At 35.8% G+C, this 22223-nt stretch overlaps 1 protein-coding gene across 2 annotated transcripts in view; it reads left to right on the top strand.

Moving 5' to 3' along the window:
- The first annotated feature begins 10900 nt into the window (after window positions 1–10900).
- LOC127850159 (uncharacterized) overlaps window positions 10901–22223 on the top strand; it is a 77613-nt gene continuing 66290 nt past the window's right edge. For both annotated transcript variants that reach the window (XM_052382981.1, XM_052382980.1), the window contains exons 1-4: window positions 10901–11064; window positions 17901–17982; window positions 18743–21099; window positions 21947–22044. In XM_052382981.1, the coding sequence (XP_052238941.1) occupies window positions 11056–11064; window positions 17901–17982; window positions 18743–21099; window positions 21947–22044 (2546 nt within the window). In that variant the 5' untranslated portion in view covers window positions 10901–11055. The remainder of the gene's footprint in view (window positions 11065–17900; window positions 17983–18742; window positions 21100–21946; window positions 22045–22223) is intronic.

The following is a 22223-nucleotide window of genomic DNA, read 5'->3' as shown; positions in this document are numbered from 1 at the left end:
TATGCACGCGGAAGTGTGTAATTTTTGTAATCATTACCGTAATTACTCTAAGTTTTCGGACACCCCCTTTTAGCCAAAATAATTATATTTTTGGACATACGGGTTTTCGGCCATAATAAATTACTGTAATTTTTCGGACAGTATAAATATTATATAGCGCTATTTTACTAGATTTCTGTCCTGTTTTCGCTTATCTGGGACCCTACGATAATGGAGTTTTACGGCCGGATTAAGGTCATAAAACCTTGCATAGAATGCGCTGAGGACCATGGACCATTACAATTGCGTTATTGTGTAGATTACCATATGTATACCGGTAATACACAATGGTTTCACCCAAAATAAATGATATCGTTTTCAGGAAGCAGTATGGTTGTGTTTTATAACGTTTTTATATACCATTTCAAGTAAGAGATTGCAAATAAGCGAAGTTTTATTTTATTTAAAGCAGAGAAAGGAGAGTTCAACAAAGTACAATTATTGCACATGTATTAATTGGTTTTATTTCAATATAATAATTGACAAACACACATAACATATATGTCTATTAATTCTTGGACACTCGTACTTTTTGAATATTTTCCGTATCCAAATTTTCGGACACCAAAAAACTAATTATATTTAAGTGTGCGAAAGTAATTACGGTATTTTAATTTTAAAAATCATCGCTAACATGTCCACATTCATTTTTTTGGAAACTGTAAGGTTTTATCAAGTTGTGAATTGTTGTCATTGTATTAACATATGTTATATTATTATGAATAAACATTGTTAATATAGCGTTAACAGTCCCGGATTACTCGTTCGGCAGAATAATCAACTGTCTTTGGGCCCCGTGACTTTTAGAATGTTCTTTACTTACATAGCCTGATCTAATGATTTGACAAAGGCAATTGTTTTTATATCTTTATGTTCCGATTAAAGGCTTGACATCCTCTTACCAAGTGAAATCATTTATTATTTTAAAAACCGTATTGCTTTTCTAATTTAAACGAGTAAAAAAAATCTCCATGGGCAGTGACGCTCTTATAAGCACTAGACCGACTAGGGTCAGAGGCGTGGGCCCAAAAAGTGTCATTGCCTATGGGCCTCCGCGTTGCTTATCCGGCACTGAGCCTTTATCATATTGTTTTTCCCTTTTTTATTAATATGTGAAAGCTACATATCCCTTTTTGATTAAGGAAATGTGTTTAAAAAATCCAATTCGTTTTAAATGTTCCATAATTGTTTATATGTCATTCTCCTTAGATGTTTAAATAATTACACATGTAGATCAACACATTCTTCACGAGGGTCAGAAATGACCTTCCATCATGTTAAATGGGTGCAGTCACCCTCCGGACCCCCCCCCCCCCCCCTCATCCTCAGTTCATAATATACTAAATAGTTTCCCTATATATTTCAATGTAAAAGCAACATCTTTAAGCGAAAATAAATGCAACATTATGCGCATAGAGACCCCTATAACCATACCTTTTCTTAAAGGCCATTCTAAGCGGACTCGATTTGTGCAATACAAAAGATTTATCATGTTCAAACCAAGAAAGAACTTGTCAAAAGTCACATTCGTCTGTTTTTGCAACTTATTTTTCGGCCGTTTTCTAGTGGAATGGCGGAATTTAACATTTTTTCAGTGCAATATTATACTGTAGCCTCTAAATTTATCGTATTTAAGGGATTTAATAGTGAATACCTATTCGTGCCCTACCAATCCAAAAGATAAAACCATAACAATAGTTTAACATGTAAAACATGCCTTCAAGTCAACTATGATATTTTTTTAGAGAGTACAGAAACGATTGTTTAGTATACCGTAACCCTCACCCCCACGTGTTTGCTGTTATCACAAGCTTGTACAATATTAAGAACACATCGATCGAATGTGCTAATTTATTATCAAAAATTGAAGGTAATTTTTGTTTCCAATGTTGAAGACGCGTCGTCATTTATCTCTTTGACGAATGTATGTCATTTATATGCGAATGCAATTATAGTAGATTGATATGGTTGAATGCCTATGGAGAAATATTTTGTAATTAAGCTGCTATTGCTTCGGATAAAAAGCGACTCCGGACAAACTTGCTTTTCGGCTGCTTTCGGAGAAAACCCGAGGTATTGTCATAGCCATCTGTCCTGTCGTCCGCCTTCCGCTAAAACCTTTACATTATGTCAAGGTTTTGAACATTGGCTCTAAAATCAAAGTGCTTCAACCTACAATTTTGAAACTGCATCTTGACGAGTTATACATGCCACACCCATTTTTGGGTCACTAGGTCAAGGTCACTGTGACCTTTGAAAAAAATATTCTGACAATCTTTCATTCAAAACTGCACCCGCAGCCAAGCGTGGCACCCATTATGTGGTGCTCTTGTTTAACGTTGAAACTACATCAGGATAATACTCGATTACAAAATTATAAAGTGTACATTGGTTTATACGGACTTCAATGGACTTTTTATATTGTTTTTGGCCTTTCTGTCGGTCTGTCTGTCTGCCTGCCCTAGTCCATATAAACGGACTCCCAGAGCCTTTGATAATTTTTGCTATGGCGGCTCTGGGAGTCCATATGCACCCCTTCATAAACATGGGTGCAGTTCAGCGCAGGGAATCCGTGCGCTTCACTAAACAGACAACGTTCGAGACAAATTGAGGAAAATAATGAATAAACTTAATAAACATGTTAAATTTACCTGAATGGCAACCTACGGATGTTATCCTTTGCATGCACCCTATAAAAACATGGCGATGTTTCAACACACTTTTCTCGCTGACATGTTTATGTTTAAATTTGAAACAGTGCAGCGATTTTCCTTGTCCAATTGGGAAAAGTACCCGTACCGGTCTGATTGGGAAAAATTGAGTCGTGAAAACCTCAAAATTGGGAAAAATCGAGTCGTGAAATCCTGAAATCGGGAAAATCGCGTCGTGAAGTTTGGGTCTTATTGAATACATCATACAGTTCATACTTAATTGAACATACCCATTTAAATAATCATTTGCAGGCATGCCTTAATGACCATTAAGTTATAAAGTTTATATAAATAACAAAATATTATAAAGAACACACCAAATCAATTACTAGTTGTTTTAATCTCTTTTAAAGCAATGTCTCTCTCTTTCATTTTTGTGAAAATTTCAACAATCTTTGATGTTTGATCATCACTCAGTTGCTTGCATCCCTCCCTGCACAGCATCATTATTGCTGTCAATGTGTCCTGTGATAGATGGTTCCGATTGGTTTTTTGGCATAATATTTGCTATTATGACTCATTTCAAACTACGATAAGGTTACAAACCGACGTAAAACAGTACGCTGGCTGCCTGGCAAAAGAACCGGAAACAGTAACAACTCTATTGGTTGAATGCGCTGAATAATAAAACCCGAAATTAATCGAGCGCGTGGTTACACACAACTAAACGATTTTCTTTGTTCGCTCGCCGAAAGTTGGTTTTTTTACGAAACTTTCTATCGTTTTGAGAAAAAATTCGGACGCTGATTGGGATTTTTCCAGATGCCGATTGGGAATTTGGGAATTTTCGCTCGATTGGGAAAGTACCGTTTTGGGAATTTGGGAATTTTCGTTCGATTGGGAAAGTACCGTTTACCGGTACTTTATAAAGAAGGAGGAAAATCGCTGCAGTGTATTCTGTATCGAAAACCACATCGTTATTAACTTTATAGGCTGGAGCACATAAACCGACGTGCAAAATATGTATAACCTTGGTTAAAGTTTGGCGATAACTTTTCAGAGCTCCAGATAAGGATTTGTGAAATTAGTAAAGGTACTGCCACTGACAGAAAGAAAAGGAGTAACACTGAAAATCAATTAGTACCTGTACTACCATATCCAAAAATACAGGTAGTACTGTACTACCAGTATTCTTGGATATTGAAGGGTGTATAAATGACTTTACAGAAACATTTGCAGCAATAAATATATTTAGCTTCTTAAACAGTTACTTTATTAGGTTTTCCATTCTGAATTATGATGCAAATACAACTACACATTAAAACTAAATACTATTTCTTCATTTTTCTTGACAAGAAAACACAAGCCAACTTGGCAACTAGTAAGCTAAGTAAATAAACACTAATTTCACTGTCTCATCTAAAAAAAATCATTGTTTTAGCAGGTAATTGTCAAAGTTGGCAGAGCAAATTTCCAATTTAACCGTAAAACGTCTTCTATTTTCTCGGTGACAAGCCAATCATATTTGGTTTTCCAATCTTCCACAGTTTTTGTTTGGATCCGTTTCCCATCATGTTTTCTAACGTTTTTAGCCACCAATGCAATCAAATCGTTTAATATCGGGGCGACAATGTCTTTTTCTGAATGTCAGGATGGTTAGACGACCGTATGTAGCCATTTATGATTATATGACAACAAAGTGTTTTTTGAACCGCTTTCGGTTTAGCCGGCCTTCCCTTGCGCGCAGGCATATTGTTTTTGGCGGGTTTACGAGTTACCTGAAATCACGCGGTGTAATAGACAATAATACCAGAACCCAGTCTACAACTTTTCGGTAATTTAAATAAATGAAAAGTGCCGTTAGGTTAGAGACCAACAAATCACGCCACGCTGATGCGGACGTATCGGTACGGCCAGATTTTTTTCGTAAATGTGTAAAAGGGATATTAAAGTCGTAATTGTACATCAAGTTTCTTAAAATAAATGCGTAAACCTTCATGAAAAAGCCGTATTTACGGCTGTACGGCCCTTATCTGGAGCTCTGAACTTTTGCAATATTGAAGATAGCAACTTGATATTTGGCATGCATGTGTATCTCTTGAAGCTGCACATTTTGAGTGGTGAAAGGTCAAGGTCATTCTTCAAGGTAAAAAGTCAAAAAGTACAATCCAAGGTAAGTAATAAGCTTTAAAAGGGAGATAATTTCTAAATCTGCCAAATGATATATTGAAATATTATTTCAAAGTGGCGCAATAGGGGACATTGTGTTTCTGACAAACACATCTCTTGTTTATCCCAAAACTGTCTTCACTTTTAAGGGAAAGTTTTACCAATTGCGTTTTCATATAATAGATTTAAGTTTAGCTGTTATTTTATTGTATTTAGAATTATCAAACATTGTAAACATCATAATGACAAACATAAATTATATAAAATGTATTTTCTATTGTTTGGTAAAACTTAAAGGACAATGTCTGTTAAAATCTGGTGATGTCCGGTTAAGTTTTTAAAGTCATTGAACCTCATGTACAGTCCTGTAAGATTTTTTTGTCATTCGCATGGGTTTCTTTTTATACATGACTCATGGTTATTAAATAATGCATAACCACAGATTATTTTGTCATTTTAGGTTTTGCCAACTCTTAAGACCTAGGGTTAATTTTCTTAATTTCAGGCCATCTACTTTTTAAAATAAATCAAAATCGGCGTAATTTTCAAGCTCTAATTAACGCACAGTAACACTTGTTTTGGCCTCATTCATGGTCAGAGTGTAACTCTTCCATACATAGTAGTCCTACTAAAACAGCAGAATATATAAAAATCATGAAATCTGATAATCACACAAAATGCTGCTTTTATGCATCCAATTCATTTATTGGATATTACTGATGTTAAGAAATTATGGTGTATATGCAAATATATTTTTATTCACACTATTTACCTGTCTAAAAGGCATTATTGTTTTACAAATCTTCAGTTGTTCCAATTTATGAGTAAACATTCCAGGGCTCGCTGTTAAACTGAAAACCAACTTGTCTTGCTGGGCAAGTACTTCACAAATCTCCTTGCCCAGAACTAAAAGCCACTTGCATTCTTGCCCGATCATGAAATATCTAATATTTACTGTAAACATTTCAAATATTTAAACCAAAGCTGTAAGTTGTTGTGTAACACTTATACAAAGATATAGTTGTTGATATTGTCTTCTTGTCTATAAAATTAACAATTCAATATGTAAAATGAACGTCATGAAATAGTGGAAAAATAAAATTGTAAAACCTTTCTTAGGAATCTTTAGCTATTTTCAACATATGGCTTTTCTAAACCTATATTTGAAATCCTGAATATGTGGGTATGCGCAACATGAGTGGTTAGTACTTGCTTCTGTAAACAACAATCTCCATGGAAAATTTGTGTATTAAACAATTAATTCATGAATATGTTTACTACATTAATGCAGAACCATAAGTTTTGATTTGTTCTCTCTTTTTTATGCCCCGAATCGAAAGAGGGCATATTGTTTTTGGCCTGTCTGTCTGTCGATCATTTAGTGTGTCCAAAAACTTTAACCTTGGTTAAAGTTTTGCAATAACTTTTTCATTATTGAAGATAGCAACTTGATATTTGGCATGCATGTGTATCTCATGGAGCTGCACATTTTGAGTGGTGAAAGGTCAAGGTCTTCCTTCAAGGTCAAATATATGGCTTCAAAGCTGCGCACTAGGGGGCATTGTGTTTCTGACAATCACATATCTTGTTTCAACTTGCGCAACCAGACAACTAGAGTTTAACTTGCCCAGACCTGAATTTTACTTGTCAGGGGCAATAGGACAACTCTTAATGTCAAGCCCTGCATCCTTATACATGTTTTCATTTAAATTGTGAACATTGGAGTCGCACATTTCTGAAAATTGAGAAAATTTACGTCATAAACTTATCAAATTTGTACAAAAAACGGATATTCTCTGAGAAGCAAAAGAAGCCCTGTGTGTTCAACATTTTTAGCTTGACTATTATATATGAAATAATATATATAGTGGAGCTATTCTACTCACCCTGGCTTTTCCTTTTCAGTGCAAATGTTAAAGTTTTCGTACTAGCCCAATTATTTTCATTGTCCCTTGACATATTGCTTTCATATTTTGCATACATGTTTACCAACATGACCCCAACCTATAAACAAGAGCAGACAACTCTATCAAGCATTTTGTCATAATTACGGCCCCTTTTCCACTTAGAATATGCAGCAAATGTTAAAGTTTGCGTACAACCACAAATATTTTCAATGTCCCTTGACATATTGCTTTCATATTTTGCATACTTGTTTACAATCATGACCCAACATATAAACACGAGCATACAACTGTATCAAGCATTTTGACATAATTATTGCCCCTTTTATACTTAGAATATGCATATAATTGATACATGTAAATCTATGTTAAAGTTTGTGTACTACCCCAAATATTTCCTATATCCTTTGACATATTGCTTTTATATTTTGCATACTTGTTTACCAACATGACCCCAACCTATAAACAAGAGCAGACCACTGTATTTAAGCATTTTAACACTATTATGGCCCCTTTTACACTTAGATAATTGAACATTTTGCTTAAATTGCCATAACTTCTTTATTTATGATCACATTTTATTTTAATTTGACAAAACAACACTTACCTGAATACCACCCAAACAATATCCCACGCCCCTACCCAGAATCCCTCCTCCCCCCAACCTCCTCCCCCCCCCAATTTTTTTTTTTTTTAACATCATCTTATAAATTACCACACCCCACATTATACCCCCCTCTCACCCCCCCTACTCCCCCACCCTAACCCCCCCCCAAATTTTTTTTTTCCTTTTTTTTTTTTTGAAAGATCGACTAATAAATTATTGAATATGAACAATTTTCCCATGATGGCTTACGTTATACTGTCAAGCACTCAAATAGTCGAGCGTGCTGTCCTCTGACAGCTCTTGTTCTTCATTCCTCATAATTTTGGTGATTGATTTTAGCAAATGCAGGCTTGCCCAGGGCCAAAAAACCCTTCTTTGAAGAAGCCGAATATCATCCGCTTCCCCAACCAAAGTAACCACTTTTTTCCCCTAATTTGACCAAATGTTTTCCCAATACTGGAAAAATTCCCCACTAAGAATACTATCTAAACTGAGCATTGTTTATTTGTTGAGCCTTCTATTAGGCTGGAAAAAACAGAGCCGTAAAAAGTCTCCTAGAGGGGTTTTTGTATCGGTTGAATATGCCTTTCATTACCTCCCGTATTATTCTCCTAGAGGGGTATACGTATTGATCGCATTAGTTGTGTTTACATCGCAAAGCATGACGTAATTTTGTCATTCGTGACCAATCGGCAAATTGTTTGCTATTAAATGATATCTTGTAATGAATGTGTTTGGAAACGGATCAATAAACATTGACTTTAAGATTTGGCAACCGGATGGTGCGCTAGTTGAGTGGTAACACTCTGGTCTACCACTCCAGAGGTCCCCGGTTCAATTCCTGGCCGGGGCACTGGAAATTTCAGAAATGCTTTAAGTGTTTCCGACCCAGATGTACTGATATGAAACCCAGGCAATTCTCGTGTGTATCGGTGCTATACACTGAGCACATAAAAGAACCAAGGGATCTATTTGCAAAGAGCTAGGGTAATGCACCCGGATTCCTTGTATCTCAATACTGTTTCTTCTGCTTGCTGTCTCTTCAGCAAAACCAAAGGACCCCATTGGAAATAAGTGCTTGCACTTTCATGGTTATCCTTGACTGCAAGGTCAAAAGAAATACATACATACATACAACCTTTCTTATCTGGGGGGCACTTAAATCAGAGGAGGTAATCACATGGTAGTCAAGATGGCGAAGTCCATGCCGAGTCAGTTATTGTTCTCTGTTTTATACCCTTTGTTTCTTTTGTTTAATTTTTAAATGACGCTCACTTTCCATCTGTATCAGTAATAAGTTGATAAGCGTTTCTTTCGTTAAACTAATTTGCTGTACTGGTCGTGTACATAATTCCGGCCACTTTAGGGACTAACAAAATCTTTTGTTTTAGGCAACTGGTTGAAACTAAACTTCTCATATATAATCCTGGGTTCAAAACTCATCTAGCATGAAAATTTCAATAGAATTAGATCAGTGTATGTTACTTTTATGAACAGAAATTAATGACATATAAACTATCAATTTTCATAGGGCAATTGTACCTAAAAAATCAGACACCTTTTAGTTAAATCTGCAGGTAAAAATACAAAGCAATATCTTTAGACAAATGTCCTCAATTTAGGAGTATTAATAAAGGTTTACACAAAAAATTTTCACTTGAAACTTAAAATATATGCGACATTATATACCAGTTACTCCCCCTACCTATCTTAATAAATATAGTAAACAAGCACTGTCAATTGGCAACTGCAAATTCCTAAAACTATTTGTTTTTAATATGTTTTATAAAAAAAATAAAATATATAGCTAAGAAATTAAACACATTTTGTATAAAAAGTTGACTTCATTGTCGATTTTTAGTAAACGCTTGTATTTAATTTTACAACAAATAACCTATTATTATTCTAATCAAGGGAGGTAATTCATATATTAAAAAGTATATATTAGGTCCTATTCTTTATGTTTGATAAATGTTTTTATAGAATTAATTGAAAATACCTTATTTAAAGTTTATAAGATAAAAAATAACAATTTTAACAAATATATTTGTTTCTTATATAAATATAAGTAATAAAAATTTTGATGATGTCACTTTTCCCACATGACAAAAACATTGTCCTACAATTGTGACATTTTGATATAAAAGTTCACAGTGATATGCTTCTTTAATTTGCAAAATATTGAGAAAAGGGTTGGTTTTCAAGTTGATTTTAATAAAAATCAGCAAAATGTGTATGCTAAGATCATGAAAATGATTTAACACAGGTGGCCGATTTTTTATGTACAGGCCGGAATTACGAACACAACCAGTATATGATGGCTTTACTCCCTGCACTTTTTTTTAGTGGAGCTGTAATAAGGTCATCCCCCTTAAAAAATGTGCAGCAAGTAAATTCAAGATCCAGAGCAAATACTTATATGAAATAAACGCTAGTATGATTCTTGCTGATTGGGCTGGTAAGTGATAGGCATTTACAAAAATAATACAAGTAATAAAGAGTATAACAGCAAAAAATAGCTGCGTTGGCATGGACGTCGCCATCTTGACTATCCACCATCTTCATGACTATCACATGATTACCCCCTCTGTAAATGTTCAAGGCATTTTGCTGTCCGTGATGGGGTGGACATGTGAAATTCAAATCCTGAAAACCCCTGTATTTATGATAGTCTTAATATTTCAGTGTTTTTTAATTTTCCCAAACAACCAAAATATGAGAAAACAATTAAGTTCTAATATATTTGAAAGCAAAACAAAAAGAAAATGTTTACATTTTATGTATAACATTTAAAAATAGCTGCAATATAGGTCATTATATGACTATATTTGGTTCTGTTTTAGGGAAACACAGCTTTTCCTTTATCAATTTTTTGAGAATCTACTTTCTATTCCTACAATAGCACATCAGGAAGTAAAGCTTAAAGCAGTCATTACATATATATGTCAGGCTTTTCTCCGGTAATTTGGTCAGGCACACTGGCAAGGCAACAAAGAAGGGGGTTGGTGCAAAACTGGGCCAGTTGTTGTTCTGTGGGCCAATTTTGAAATTGTTTTCTAAATCAAAATCTACACTTCTTTGGAAAAGCTGCAGTGAAGTTTATTTGGAAGTTCAGGCATAGTGGTATCACTGCTTTAACTGCTTGGATGAAAGCCTGTATGATTAAGGTGTATGTGTCAGTAAGACCTGCTTGTAAAGTTGTAAATAAAAATTCTCGAAAACATTGGTAATATATTTCCCTTAATTTGGTTACAATTGCATTGTTTGGCTTTTAATCAATATTTGTTCAATATTGTTTTTTTGAAAACTGAACATGAATCATGCATATAAATATCTTTGAATACACTATGGACTCTGACATGTTATCTATTTTCAGAAAAACAGAGGGATATTTTTTTCTGAAAAATGTATTGATTGTCTGGTATTCCAAACACAAATGTGAACCTTGGTCCAATCAGATAAACTTAACTAACTTCCTTATGTATAATGTTGACATAAATACCACGAAATAGATATACTGGTACAAGATAAAACTTTCATATCACCATGTATTTAAATTGAATTGAGTTGCAATTGATTTTCAGGAAAACAAATAAAGTTGTATGTGAAGATAAAACTGCAGTATAAAATATTGTTTAAAATAATTGTTTAAAACATTTTGCAAACTTTCATACATGGACTGGATATGGAGGAGGTAATTAAAACCAAACTTAATGTTTAGAATATGTTACAATATTGTACAATGATTTTATAATTATATTAAATAATAATAATGTATTCTGAAGTAAAATATTATTAAAAGATTAACATTTCATTTGGACAAATACATGCTCTACAGACCGGACAAATACATGCTCTACAGACCGGACAAATACATGCTCTACAGACCAAATGGTTGTTAATGTATGTTTGTTTATAACATTTCATTTGGACAAATACATGCTCTACAGACCAAATGGTTGTTAATGTATGTTTGTTTATACTCAGTAATTTTAAATAAAACTTGTATATTTGTGAATAATAAATCATGGTTTTTCGTCAGTGCTGAAATTCAGAGTTCTGCTGGAAATGTGGTGTATGATTTAACAACAAAAAGTTTTAATTTGCATGGAATTCTCCTTAATTAATTTATCCTATAATATATTTAATAATACATGTACATGTAACCAACATTCTATATAAATGTTATATGCCTACTTTGAATGCGTGTTATTTTACTGGAACACCTGTAGCGGGGGCGGGGGTCCTGGGGGAAATGTCCCCTCGTTATCTTGAGCAGTTTAAATTGGATCAGAAACTGGGTGACAATGTTGGTGGTTATATAATCATTGTAAAGTTTGATAACCAGCCTTAAAGCATATAGCACTTCTAAATTATGGCCCTTGAATTGTGAACAATTGCCAAATTAACATTTTCTGCCCTTTAATTAAACAATTTTGTATTGTATCATCTTCGTAATTAGTTACAATCTTTATGTGCATACAATTTCAGCCAAGTAAGAAAACTGGCTGGATCGACAGAAGACTATCAGAGTTATGGCCCCTTAATAATCCAAAATTTGTAATAGAAATGTTTTCCACTCTCCAACTTAACTAGTTTCAATCTTATAATCATCAAACTTATAAATGTTACCAAGACCTTTTTGTGGCAAATTGGCATACTCTTTTTTTTACGTTTACCGGTTCATGTATTATTATACAATATAATAATAAATTATCTAAACTCCATCAAAATCGTTTGAAATTGTACTGATTGACCAATTAAAAAATTTAAGATTTTAACTTTGTTAACAGTTGTTGTACATTTTCAGAATTTTTTTATTTAACTTATGCAAAATGTTGTATCAAATATTATAAGGTTGGAAGCTTAATGCCAGTCACAATTCATATCTGATAGTGTCCTGGTGGGATTATATTGTTAACACTAGTGCAGATTGAATCTCAACTTGCTTTTGGTACAGAAGCACTGCACTGGTTTCTGTTTAATGGTACAGTAGACTCTCTGTAAACCGGACGGTCTCGGGACCGGCCTGATCGTCCGGTTTTCAGAGAGTTCCGGTTTACGAAGAGTATGCATATTGCCGAAATATACATAGTATGCATTGTGTACAGAATCGCATAAAAATAAAGCAAACCATATACATTTACATGTACCATGTGATAACTGTACGCAGGTAGTGATGATGTTAATTGCATTCTTAAAAAATGTGTTTTTAATCGATTAAAAGCAAACAAAATTCCATACAGACTTGTTTTGATTAATCCCAAAGTGAGCGTGGTGCTTTATACATGTACGTACTTGGAGTTTGTCATATAGGCGAGTGACAACACAAATAAGATTGTTGTAGATACACGATTTATTATTCTATTCATACATGTACCACATTTCATAAAACATACACACAAGCAAAAAACAGCGTCATAATTATTTTTTAAGATATTCGTAATCTCAAAACCTACTAATTCTTGAAGTTTACGATTTCACAAAAAAGTCTAAGATCACTCTCTGCTTGAAAGCACATTTCTCCTTTATGATCTTATTTTCTGCAATGTTAAGGAGGGTGTCTGCCGTTGCCAGGAAGATCACAAGAAAGTGATCGTCGCAACGGCATGCATTAATTTTTTAATTAAATTGTTTATCATAGGCGATAATAAATAATTAATAAAACGATCGAGTCAATCACTTTTTGGTGTTACCGCACGTCTAATATAGACATTCACAGTTTGTTTTACATTACTTAATCGGACTCCCATAGCGCGGTAATGACTTAACACCTTTATGGTATGTTTAATCCGATTATCGATCATTGCGCGAGCAAAATGTGTGACACTGCACTCGCTGTGCTGACTAGGTATTGTTTTTTTTCACGCCTCGGGCATCTTGAGAATTTAGACCGTCCGGTATACACAATGTATTTTACGTTGAAAATGACCAAATTTACGGAGATACCCGTCCGGTTTCCGGTTTTCAGAGAGTTCGGTTTATCCACCACAACCACCACCACCACCACCACCACCACAACCACCACCACCACCACCCCACCACCACCACCACCACCACCACCACCACCACCACCACCCAATGGCTGCTACTATGCCACTACAATTTATAGCCCATGCAGGGGGGCATGCATGTTTTACAAACAGCTCTTGTTTAACAAAGAAATAGGAGAAAATACGGGACTGGCCCGACCGTCCGGAATCGGAAGAGTTCCGGTTTTCAGAGAGTCCGGTATTGGCAGAGTCTACTGTATTATAATATTAAGCAAAAAACAGTCCAGTCATACCTATTACCTCTTTGTATTTCTAATGATTGTATAAAATTGAGAAACTGTTTTAATAACTATGCTGATTGTGTCTCAGATAATTATAGATAATTCTAATAGTCCTTTGTGGAACGTTATATTAGTTCAAGCTGCTGTACTGTATTGATTGTCTTGTATTCAGAAAAAAGGGTCCCTTGGACCAATCAGATACACTTAACTTTCCTTTGTTTTAAAATATTTACATTATTACCGTGAAAAAGATATACAGTAGAAGATAAAATTTCCTATCACCTCATTTTTCAAAGGGATTGAATAGTTATTTTCAGGAAAATAAACACAGATATATGTGATGATTAACTGCAGTATAAATTAAAATATTGTTAAAAAATTGTTTAAATCATAGTGCAAACTTGTTCATTACACGTATATTACTGACAGGAGATGAGAGAGGTATTTAAAATAAACTATTGTTTCTTTTATTTTACTACATTTATATAAAATAGATCATGTATTGTATACTGAAGTTATATATACTATTCAAAGATAAACATAATGAGGACAAATAAAGGCTCTTTTGACCTTATGGTTGTTCATATTTGTTCATTTTTACTCTGTTAAAATACAACTTGAATGTTTGTAAATAATTTATCCTGTCTTTACATTAGCTGAGAAAAAAACGGTTCAACTGCCTGGGAACATGCTTTATGAGCAAATAAATAAAACAAATTTAGATTTTAGTCTTCATAGAAATTCACCTTTAGTAGTGAATATATTGAATGCATGTACCATAGAACCTACATTCTAATAGCAAAATGTTATAAGATATATATTTATGTATAATGATATTTATACACCCATTTGAAAACCAGTGGCGTATTTTTACTGATCACTTTTGGTGGGTGGGAGGCGTCATGGAGAATGATGTCCCCTCATTATCTTAAGCAGTTTAGATTGGATCATCATTATACTGGATGGTAATCTTTGTAGTTAGATATATAGTCTCTGCAAAGTTTGATAACCAGCCACATAGCATGAAGCACTTTTGAATTATGGACCTTAATATATGAAAAATTGGCCAAATTATTCTTGTTCGCCCTTTAACTCAAATATTTTTACCTGTATCATCACTGAAATTTGTTACAATGTTTATAAAGTTTCAGCTAAGTACGAAAAACAGTCGGGAGCCTGAAGCGCTTCAGAGTTATGGCCCTTGAATAATCCAAATTCGGCCATATTAATGTTGTCAGTGTAACCATGATCTTAATAAAATTGTATGACAAGTTAAAACTCTCTTTTAAAATGGTTTCATGTAAATTATAAAATATTGAAAATTCCATCACCATTATAAGAAATTTAATCTTATTGATCAGTTAAAAGCAGACTTTCACTTTAAAAACAGTTCAACATTTTCAGAAAATATTGCATGCATTGCAGCAAGGCCTATCAAGTTTTATCAGGTTGGAAGCTTGCCAGTCAGAATTCATATCAGATAGTGTCTGGGTGTGATTGAATTATTAAGAGTGCAGTTTTAATATCATATTGCTTTTTGTACAGAATGCACTCCATTAGTTTCGTTTTAATGTGATATTTTAGAAAGGACCATAATAGTCATTCCATTTACTTGTATATAATGTATTTCTAATAAAGCCAAAAAGTCTTAAAAATGTTGTGATTAAAATGCTTTTTATCCTTCAGTTCATTTATAAATAATAGTCCTTGTAGGAATGTTTTGTCAGTACAAACAGCACAACCGAAAGTGCACACTCATGCACCAGTAATATTGATTTGGCACTGAGCTTTATGCATGATGGATATAATTATATAGAGTTGTAGGTTACTGCCTTTTCATTGTGTGATGAATCAGGTGAGACTTAAAATAAAAGAACATTGAGGCAAGAATATGGTGAAGTACTTTTAGCATGAATGCATTAGTTGATCATACTGTTAAAGAGTTAAAAAGATATAAGAATACCCTCCTAAGTGACTGTTTTTTATGCCCCCATTTCGAAGAAAAGGGGGTATATAGTTTTTGCACTGTCCGTCGGTCGGTCGGTCACACTTCGTGTCCGCTCTCTAATTCAAATAGTTTTCATCCGATCTTTACCAAACTTGGTCAGAAGTTGTATCCAGACAATATCTAGGTCAAGTTCGAATATGCGTCATGCCGGGTCAAAAACTAGGTCACGGGGTCACTTAGTGCATTTCAAGGATTTAGCATGGTGTCCGCTCTCTAATTGAAGTAGTTTTCATCTGATCTTTACTAAACCTGGTCAGAAGTTGTATCAAGACAATATCTAGGTCAAGTTCGAATATGGGTCATGCGGGGTCAAAAACTAGGTCACTGGGTCACTTAGTGCATTTCAAGGATTTAGCATGGTGTCCGCTCTCTAATTGAAGTAGTTTTCATCTGATCTTTACTAAACTTGGTAAGAAGTTGTATTAAGACAATATCTAGGTCAAGTTTGAATATGGGTCATGCCGGGTCTAAAACTAGGTCACGGGGTCACTTAGTGCATTTCAAGGATTAAGCATGTTGTCCGCTCTCTAGTTTATGTGACTTTCTGATTTATTTTGATATTCTAAGACTTTTTTATGCCCCCAAAGGAGGGCATATAGTGATCGGACTGTCCGTTTGTCTGTCCGTCCGTCACACTTTGCGTTTAGATTTCGAAAAATGCTCATAACTTTTATGTCGCTTCAGATAGCAATTTCATATTTGGCATGCATGTGTATATGGACACGGCCTTTCCATACTCACACAAATTTTTACCCCTGTGACCTTGACCTTGAACTTAGGGTCCGCGTTGAGGTTCGAAATCTGCGTTTAGGATTTGAAAAAAGCTAATACCTTCTACCAAGCGTTTACACAGTTATACTTTTATGTAGTGACAAAGTTACAGTTGGGGGCATCCGTGTCCTGTGGACACATTTCTTGTTCCTTTATTTATCCTTGGAAAAACATGCACAAACAAACCAGATTCTGTAAAGAGGATGCATAAATGTGTTATTTATGTTAACAGATAAGATTAGAAAAACGGTAGCAAGCGTTAGGAGGAAAATGGCCATAGAAATCATTAAATGACTAATTCACCACGCAAGTAATCACAAGGAAGGGGCCTATATTCAGGACTCTTCCTGGTGCATCTACGGGTCTGTTCATTTGTTTAAAAAATTCCCAATTTCATTTTTTCACACTCCAAATAAAAATGTAGGAAAAAAGCAGTATCTAATTATTGTATATATAATATATATCAATTTTATTTGAATAACATCTACAAGGTATGTGACTATATTAAATATGCTGTTTTCTTGTAATTGTAAGTTTTGTTACATTGTAAAGAGTTATATTGAATTATTTTTTTCCAAATCGGTAGACTGCGCGAAAATACTCCCAAACCAGAATTTCATTTTTCAAAATGTCCCGAACGCGACCTGATGAAAGCATCTGCTGAAGGTGGAGAAAATTGTTAAGCCCCTGCTCACATCTCTGAGAATGAATGAGATTTTGTGATTTTTTCTTTTAAGTTATGTGATGCAGATGGATATTTGTATGCCCCCAGATGGATTGATAAGGGTATATTGTTTTTGGTCTGTCTGTCAGTGTGTCTGTGTGTCTGTCCCAAAACTTTAACCTTGGTCATAACTTTTGCAATATTGAAGATACATGTAGCAACTTGATATTTGGCATGCAAACATGATTGTGTATCTCATGGAGCTGCACATTTTGAGTGGTCAAAGGTCAAGGTCATCCTTCAAGATCAAAGGTAAAAACAATAATGAAAGCGGCTCATTGGGGGGCATTGTGTTTCTGACAAACACATCTCTTGTTTATATTAAAGCAAAAAGATTTATCTATTGATTGCAAAACATGCAAGTCAAGGGTGAATACAAATTACTGGTGATGTGTTATGACATATGCTCATGTGCTTGATATCTTGCCCAATGTTTACAGATTTTGATGTACATTTACATGGTTATTAAGATTCCTGTACAGAAAGGTGATGTGACTTCCATGAATATGACTTTTTATTCATTGTATATATATTTGAATCTTAAGAAATGTGTTTCCTGAAATATGTTCTAATCTAATAACATATAATAAAATTCCCCAGTGGAGAGCCCTCTGACGTATTTTCCTAAGAAGTTACAACATCCCAAATGTTAGTCTTAATATGAGATGCACCATTAATGTTACCATATAAATACGTTATTTATAACACCATGGAATTTCGTATAGTAAAAATTGGTCTTTTTTTTTGTTTCAGGAAGAACACAATCGTTTGACGTCTTGCGGCGAGCAGCCTTTGCGACAGCTGACGGAGTCTGTGAAGAAGTTGACCGTTGGAGGTAATCACATGCATGTAATGCATTTGACCCATTCTGATATTACTGTTTACTTTTTATGCCCCTGGATCGAATGATCGGGGATATATTGTTTGTAGCCCGTATGTCATTGTATATGTCTGTCTGTCATTGTATGTGTCTGTCCAAAAACTTAACCATGCTCATAACTTTTGCAATATTGAAGATAGCAACTTGATATTTGGCATGCATGCGTATCTCACGGAGCTGCACATTTTGAGTGGTGAAAGGTCAAGGTCATCCTTCAAGATCAAAGGTCAAATATATGGCTTCAAAGCGGCGCAGTAGGGGGCATTGTGTTTCACAAACACAGCTCTTGTTTGGTTTTAATTCAAACCAATGAATGTAGCTTGATTGCATCAAAAGCAGGTTTCTTGGAAATAAAATAGGAACCTGTACAGTAAGATCTTTAGATCCCTTCCAGATTGGGTATTGAAACATTCCTGACCTCTCAGCAGACAACATAATTTTCCATGAAGGCACTTTGACGTATGTTACTTTTCGAATGGTAATGCTCTTGTATCTGGTGTAAGACAACACAGCACTTAATGAACTTAGAAACAATAATCATCATTTTTGTGTGAGTGTTAATTAAATAATAATAAGTTTATATAGTAAAGATTAGAAAGCAAATCAAAATTGGTAACATGTGCTGCATCCAGCTTTTTATTGCTAGCTGGAGCACTGAATCAAATATTATTTTCAAGGTCAGTTATAGAACTTTTTTTATAACTATACTTTTCAGACACCATGGAGTATCCAAGGGACAATATTCTGGATCGGGGTATCCAGTTGAGACAGGAAATACTGAAGAAGGATGTCCTGAAACTCCTTCGACAACACGGCCCCCAAGGGTTCAGCAAACAGGGGTTGTGGGATAAAGTTAAGAAAGAAACAAGGAGACCAGAGCTTAGTGCAAAAATGTTTGGCGTTATTAAGTTAAAAGATTTGGCTGAGCTGCGGTGGAAGGATGAGATAGAGACGTATTGTCCCAATCCTGAGGCTCCAAATGTGCAGTTCTATCGCATTAGACAAGTGCCTTTGAAAGAGACTGAACCAACGATCCAAGCAAAGACGGAAACCTTGAAGAGTTCTGACTCTGCGAATGAAAGTAGTGACAGCAGGGCTGCCACTGGTGGTTCAGTGAGTAAGCCATCAAGGGATCATGTAGATGAAAGCCTGGGTGCCAAGAGTAAGACATTTGAAATAAACTTAACAGAGGATCAACTGAGTTACATCGCGAGAAAGGTTCAGAGCCATCTTTCTGGGGCCGGGACTTCGGGGATGAAGTTAAGAAAGTTTACAAAACATCTGAGAACGTACTTGAAAGAGTTTGGAGACATTCATGGGTTTAGGGAAGGCAGTGCGCTGTCTTTTCTGCATGAGAATTTTCCTGACTTGGTCAGTGTTGAAGCTAACCATAAACATGTGGAGAACTTTGGTGTCCACTTGAAGCGTCACAGCTCTCCTATAGTTGTGAGGGACTCGCATGAAGAAGACCTTATAAGAGATGAAAGCCATTCTACAGATTCACAGGTTGTTCAAAGTAGGTCATCTAGAAGTTCCAGTACAGAGAGTGGACTAATTGCTAAAAAACACACTTGGACAGATATAGCAAAACAAGCCGAACAACCGTTACAGTCAGAAACAAAAAGTGTCACAAAAGGGCCAGCAAAAGCTGAAAACGAGGTACCAATGAAATCAGCCCAGAAAGAAAAGCCGAAAAGTGCAATGGAGCTTATGTCCTCATTGTCTGGGTGGGGTAAACCAGCCACAACCCCTGCCTCAGATGTGAAACAGAACAAGAAGAAAAGGACACCAGTGTTGAAGATTGGTAGTGAACTTCATGATGTAATATCAGTGCCAGACGATGATGATGATGAAGATATTCAACTTGTTGAAATGGACGAGGCCAATACTGACAAAGATGTTGAAATTGTTAAGGAAGAAAAGCCACAAAAAACTGGGTTAATGCCTACCCCAGTACAGCTTATGCCAATGCAATTAAATCAATTTCAGACAAACTTCTGTCGACCACCGTTGTCATTAAACCCTCAGTTCCTGTTCAATATGCAGGCAGCCATACGTCAGCCCATGACCCCACAGCCCTTAATATCCCCGCCAGTGCGTGGAGGGTCAATCCTGCCCGGCCCCTTGCCATCATTCTTGACAAATCCAATCACATATCAGCAGATCCTGCGTCCGCAGTCCTTACATAGCCCCTCGGGGGCTCAAAGTCCGCAACTCACAGCAACCAAACTGCCAAATATGGGTAGACCAGTGCAGTTGGATGATGATGAGGAGGAGGAGGAAATATCGGATTACCAGAAGAGACCATCCCCAGAGGACATTGCTGGTCCCAGTTATGGTTCAAGGTCAATGCGTGAAGGAGGTCCACATGTACACTCCTACTTGATGATCCCAGAACCTAGTCATGCACACATACGTGCTGATACAATTGACTTGACCATCAAGCCTGTAGACACACAGATGTTTGAGCAAAAAATTATCAACGTAAGTCCAATATTTGTGCCTCGAGGTCAAATGGTGACGAAGGAATTTGTAGACAATGTTGCAAAGGAATGCATCGAGGCTCTTGCAGAGGCAAATGAGTCCGTAACCCCAGACCGTGTGGAGAAGTTGATCTGTCAGAGGTTTAACATCCCGCATATCAGAGTCCTGAATATCGGGTATGTGGATCAGCTCAACAGCGTGCACGAACTGAATCGGATGATATGCAAGGTGAACACGTACATTCTCGGCTTTGTTAAAGTTCGCTGCATCTGCACACTTTATGAGCTGGAACAGGCGCTGAGAGAGTATGAGACGAACAAGCAGGATTTCAAGGAGCTGAAACTGGGCCCATTGCAGCGTCTTCCAGTTGTGTACCAGCAGTTCCGGTTCCCCCCAGATATGATGCACGTGCCGGAGATTACAAGCATGGACATCCTGGACCACTTCCACAACTACCTGACGCGGCGTAATTTGTGGAGTGCCAAGCTGGAGCTGGAACCATTCATGGAGTACCTTGTAGAGACGTATGAGGCAGAGAATGCGTACCAGCTTGGAGTGCGGGTCAGGTCCCTGCCATTGATGGCTGGGGTAAGTGGATTTACTTCCTGATTGGGTTTTCATTTGAGACTGGCAATGGGAAAATGGGGCTTAATGCATGTGCTTTTTCTCTCTCCAGATTAGCCTGTGCAGGAACACAGGTTTATCATGGACAACACTTTCCTAGAGTTGATTAGCCTGTGCAGGAACACAGGTTTATCATGGACAACACTTTCCTAGAGTTGATTAGCCTGTGCAGGAACACAGGTTTATCATGGACAACACTTTCCTAGAGTTGATTTTTTAAAGAGACTTCTTTTAAATGAAAAATGTCATAAAAGCAGAAAGTGTCGTCCCTAATTAGCCTAGCTGTGTGAACTGCACAAGCTTATCTGGGACGACACTTTACACACGCATTAAGTCCAGTTTTCCTAGAACGAGGCAAATTTTATAAAGTGGTATTCTTTCAATATTAAATTGTTTGTGAAGTGGTCCTTTATCATTTGTAGTAGGATATTGTGTGAAGTATGTTTACAAATTAGTAGTAGTGAACTGGTCCTATATTATTTGTACTTATTTTTGCAATATGGTATGCTTAAAAATAAGTCATATGTTATTTGAACAATTGTATTCTTTTTTTATTATGATGAAATGCCCCTTGTTGCAAAAGAAGCTTGATTTAAATATCATGCTGTAAATTGTGCTGTGAATCTAAAAGATTTGCAAACTTTCAAAATTATTTATTGAGGAATTAACATGTTTTGTGAAGGCAAGTCCATCAATGTATTATTTACTGCATACAACTTTATATATACATGTAATTGCATTTTGTTGTTAAATGTTATTTCACCAATATACAATAAATTAGTAAATTACTATTGTTTCTATGTTTTTTTAGATCTTGAAGAAGGCCCAGAGGGATTGTGGCAACAACAGGCGTGAAATCCTGGAGCATTTGAAGGACACCTTGCGGTCAGATATCGGGGACGCTTTCAGGTAACACTTAGACAGGATGTGTTTAGATATCTGGGATGCCTTCAGGAAACACTTAGACACGTTGTTTTCACATATCGGGGATGCCTTCAGGTAACACTTAGACATGCTGGGTTCAGATATTATGGATGTTTCAGGTAACATTTAGACACCCTGTGGTCAGATATAGGGGATGCTTTCAG

The sequence above is a fragment of the Dreissena polymorpha genome, chromosome 11 (assembly GCF_020536995.1).
Source record: "Dreissena polymorpha isolate Duluth1 chromosome 11, UMN_Dpol_1.0, whole genome shotgun sequence".
In the NCBI taxonomy this organism is placed as follows: domain Eukaryota; kingdom Metazoa; phylum Mollusca; class Bivalvia; order Myida; family Dreissenidae; genus Dreissena; species Dreissena polymorpha.
This window is presented reverse-complemented; position numbering and strand designations above follow the sequence as displayed.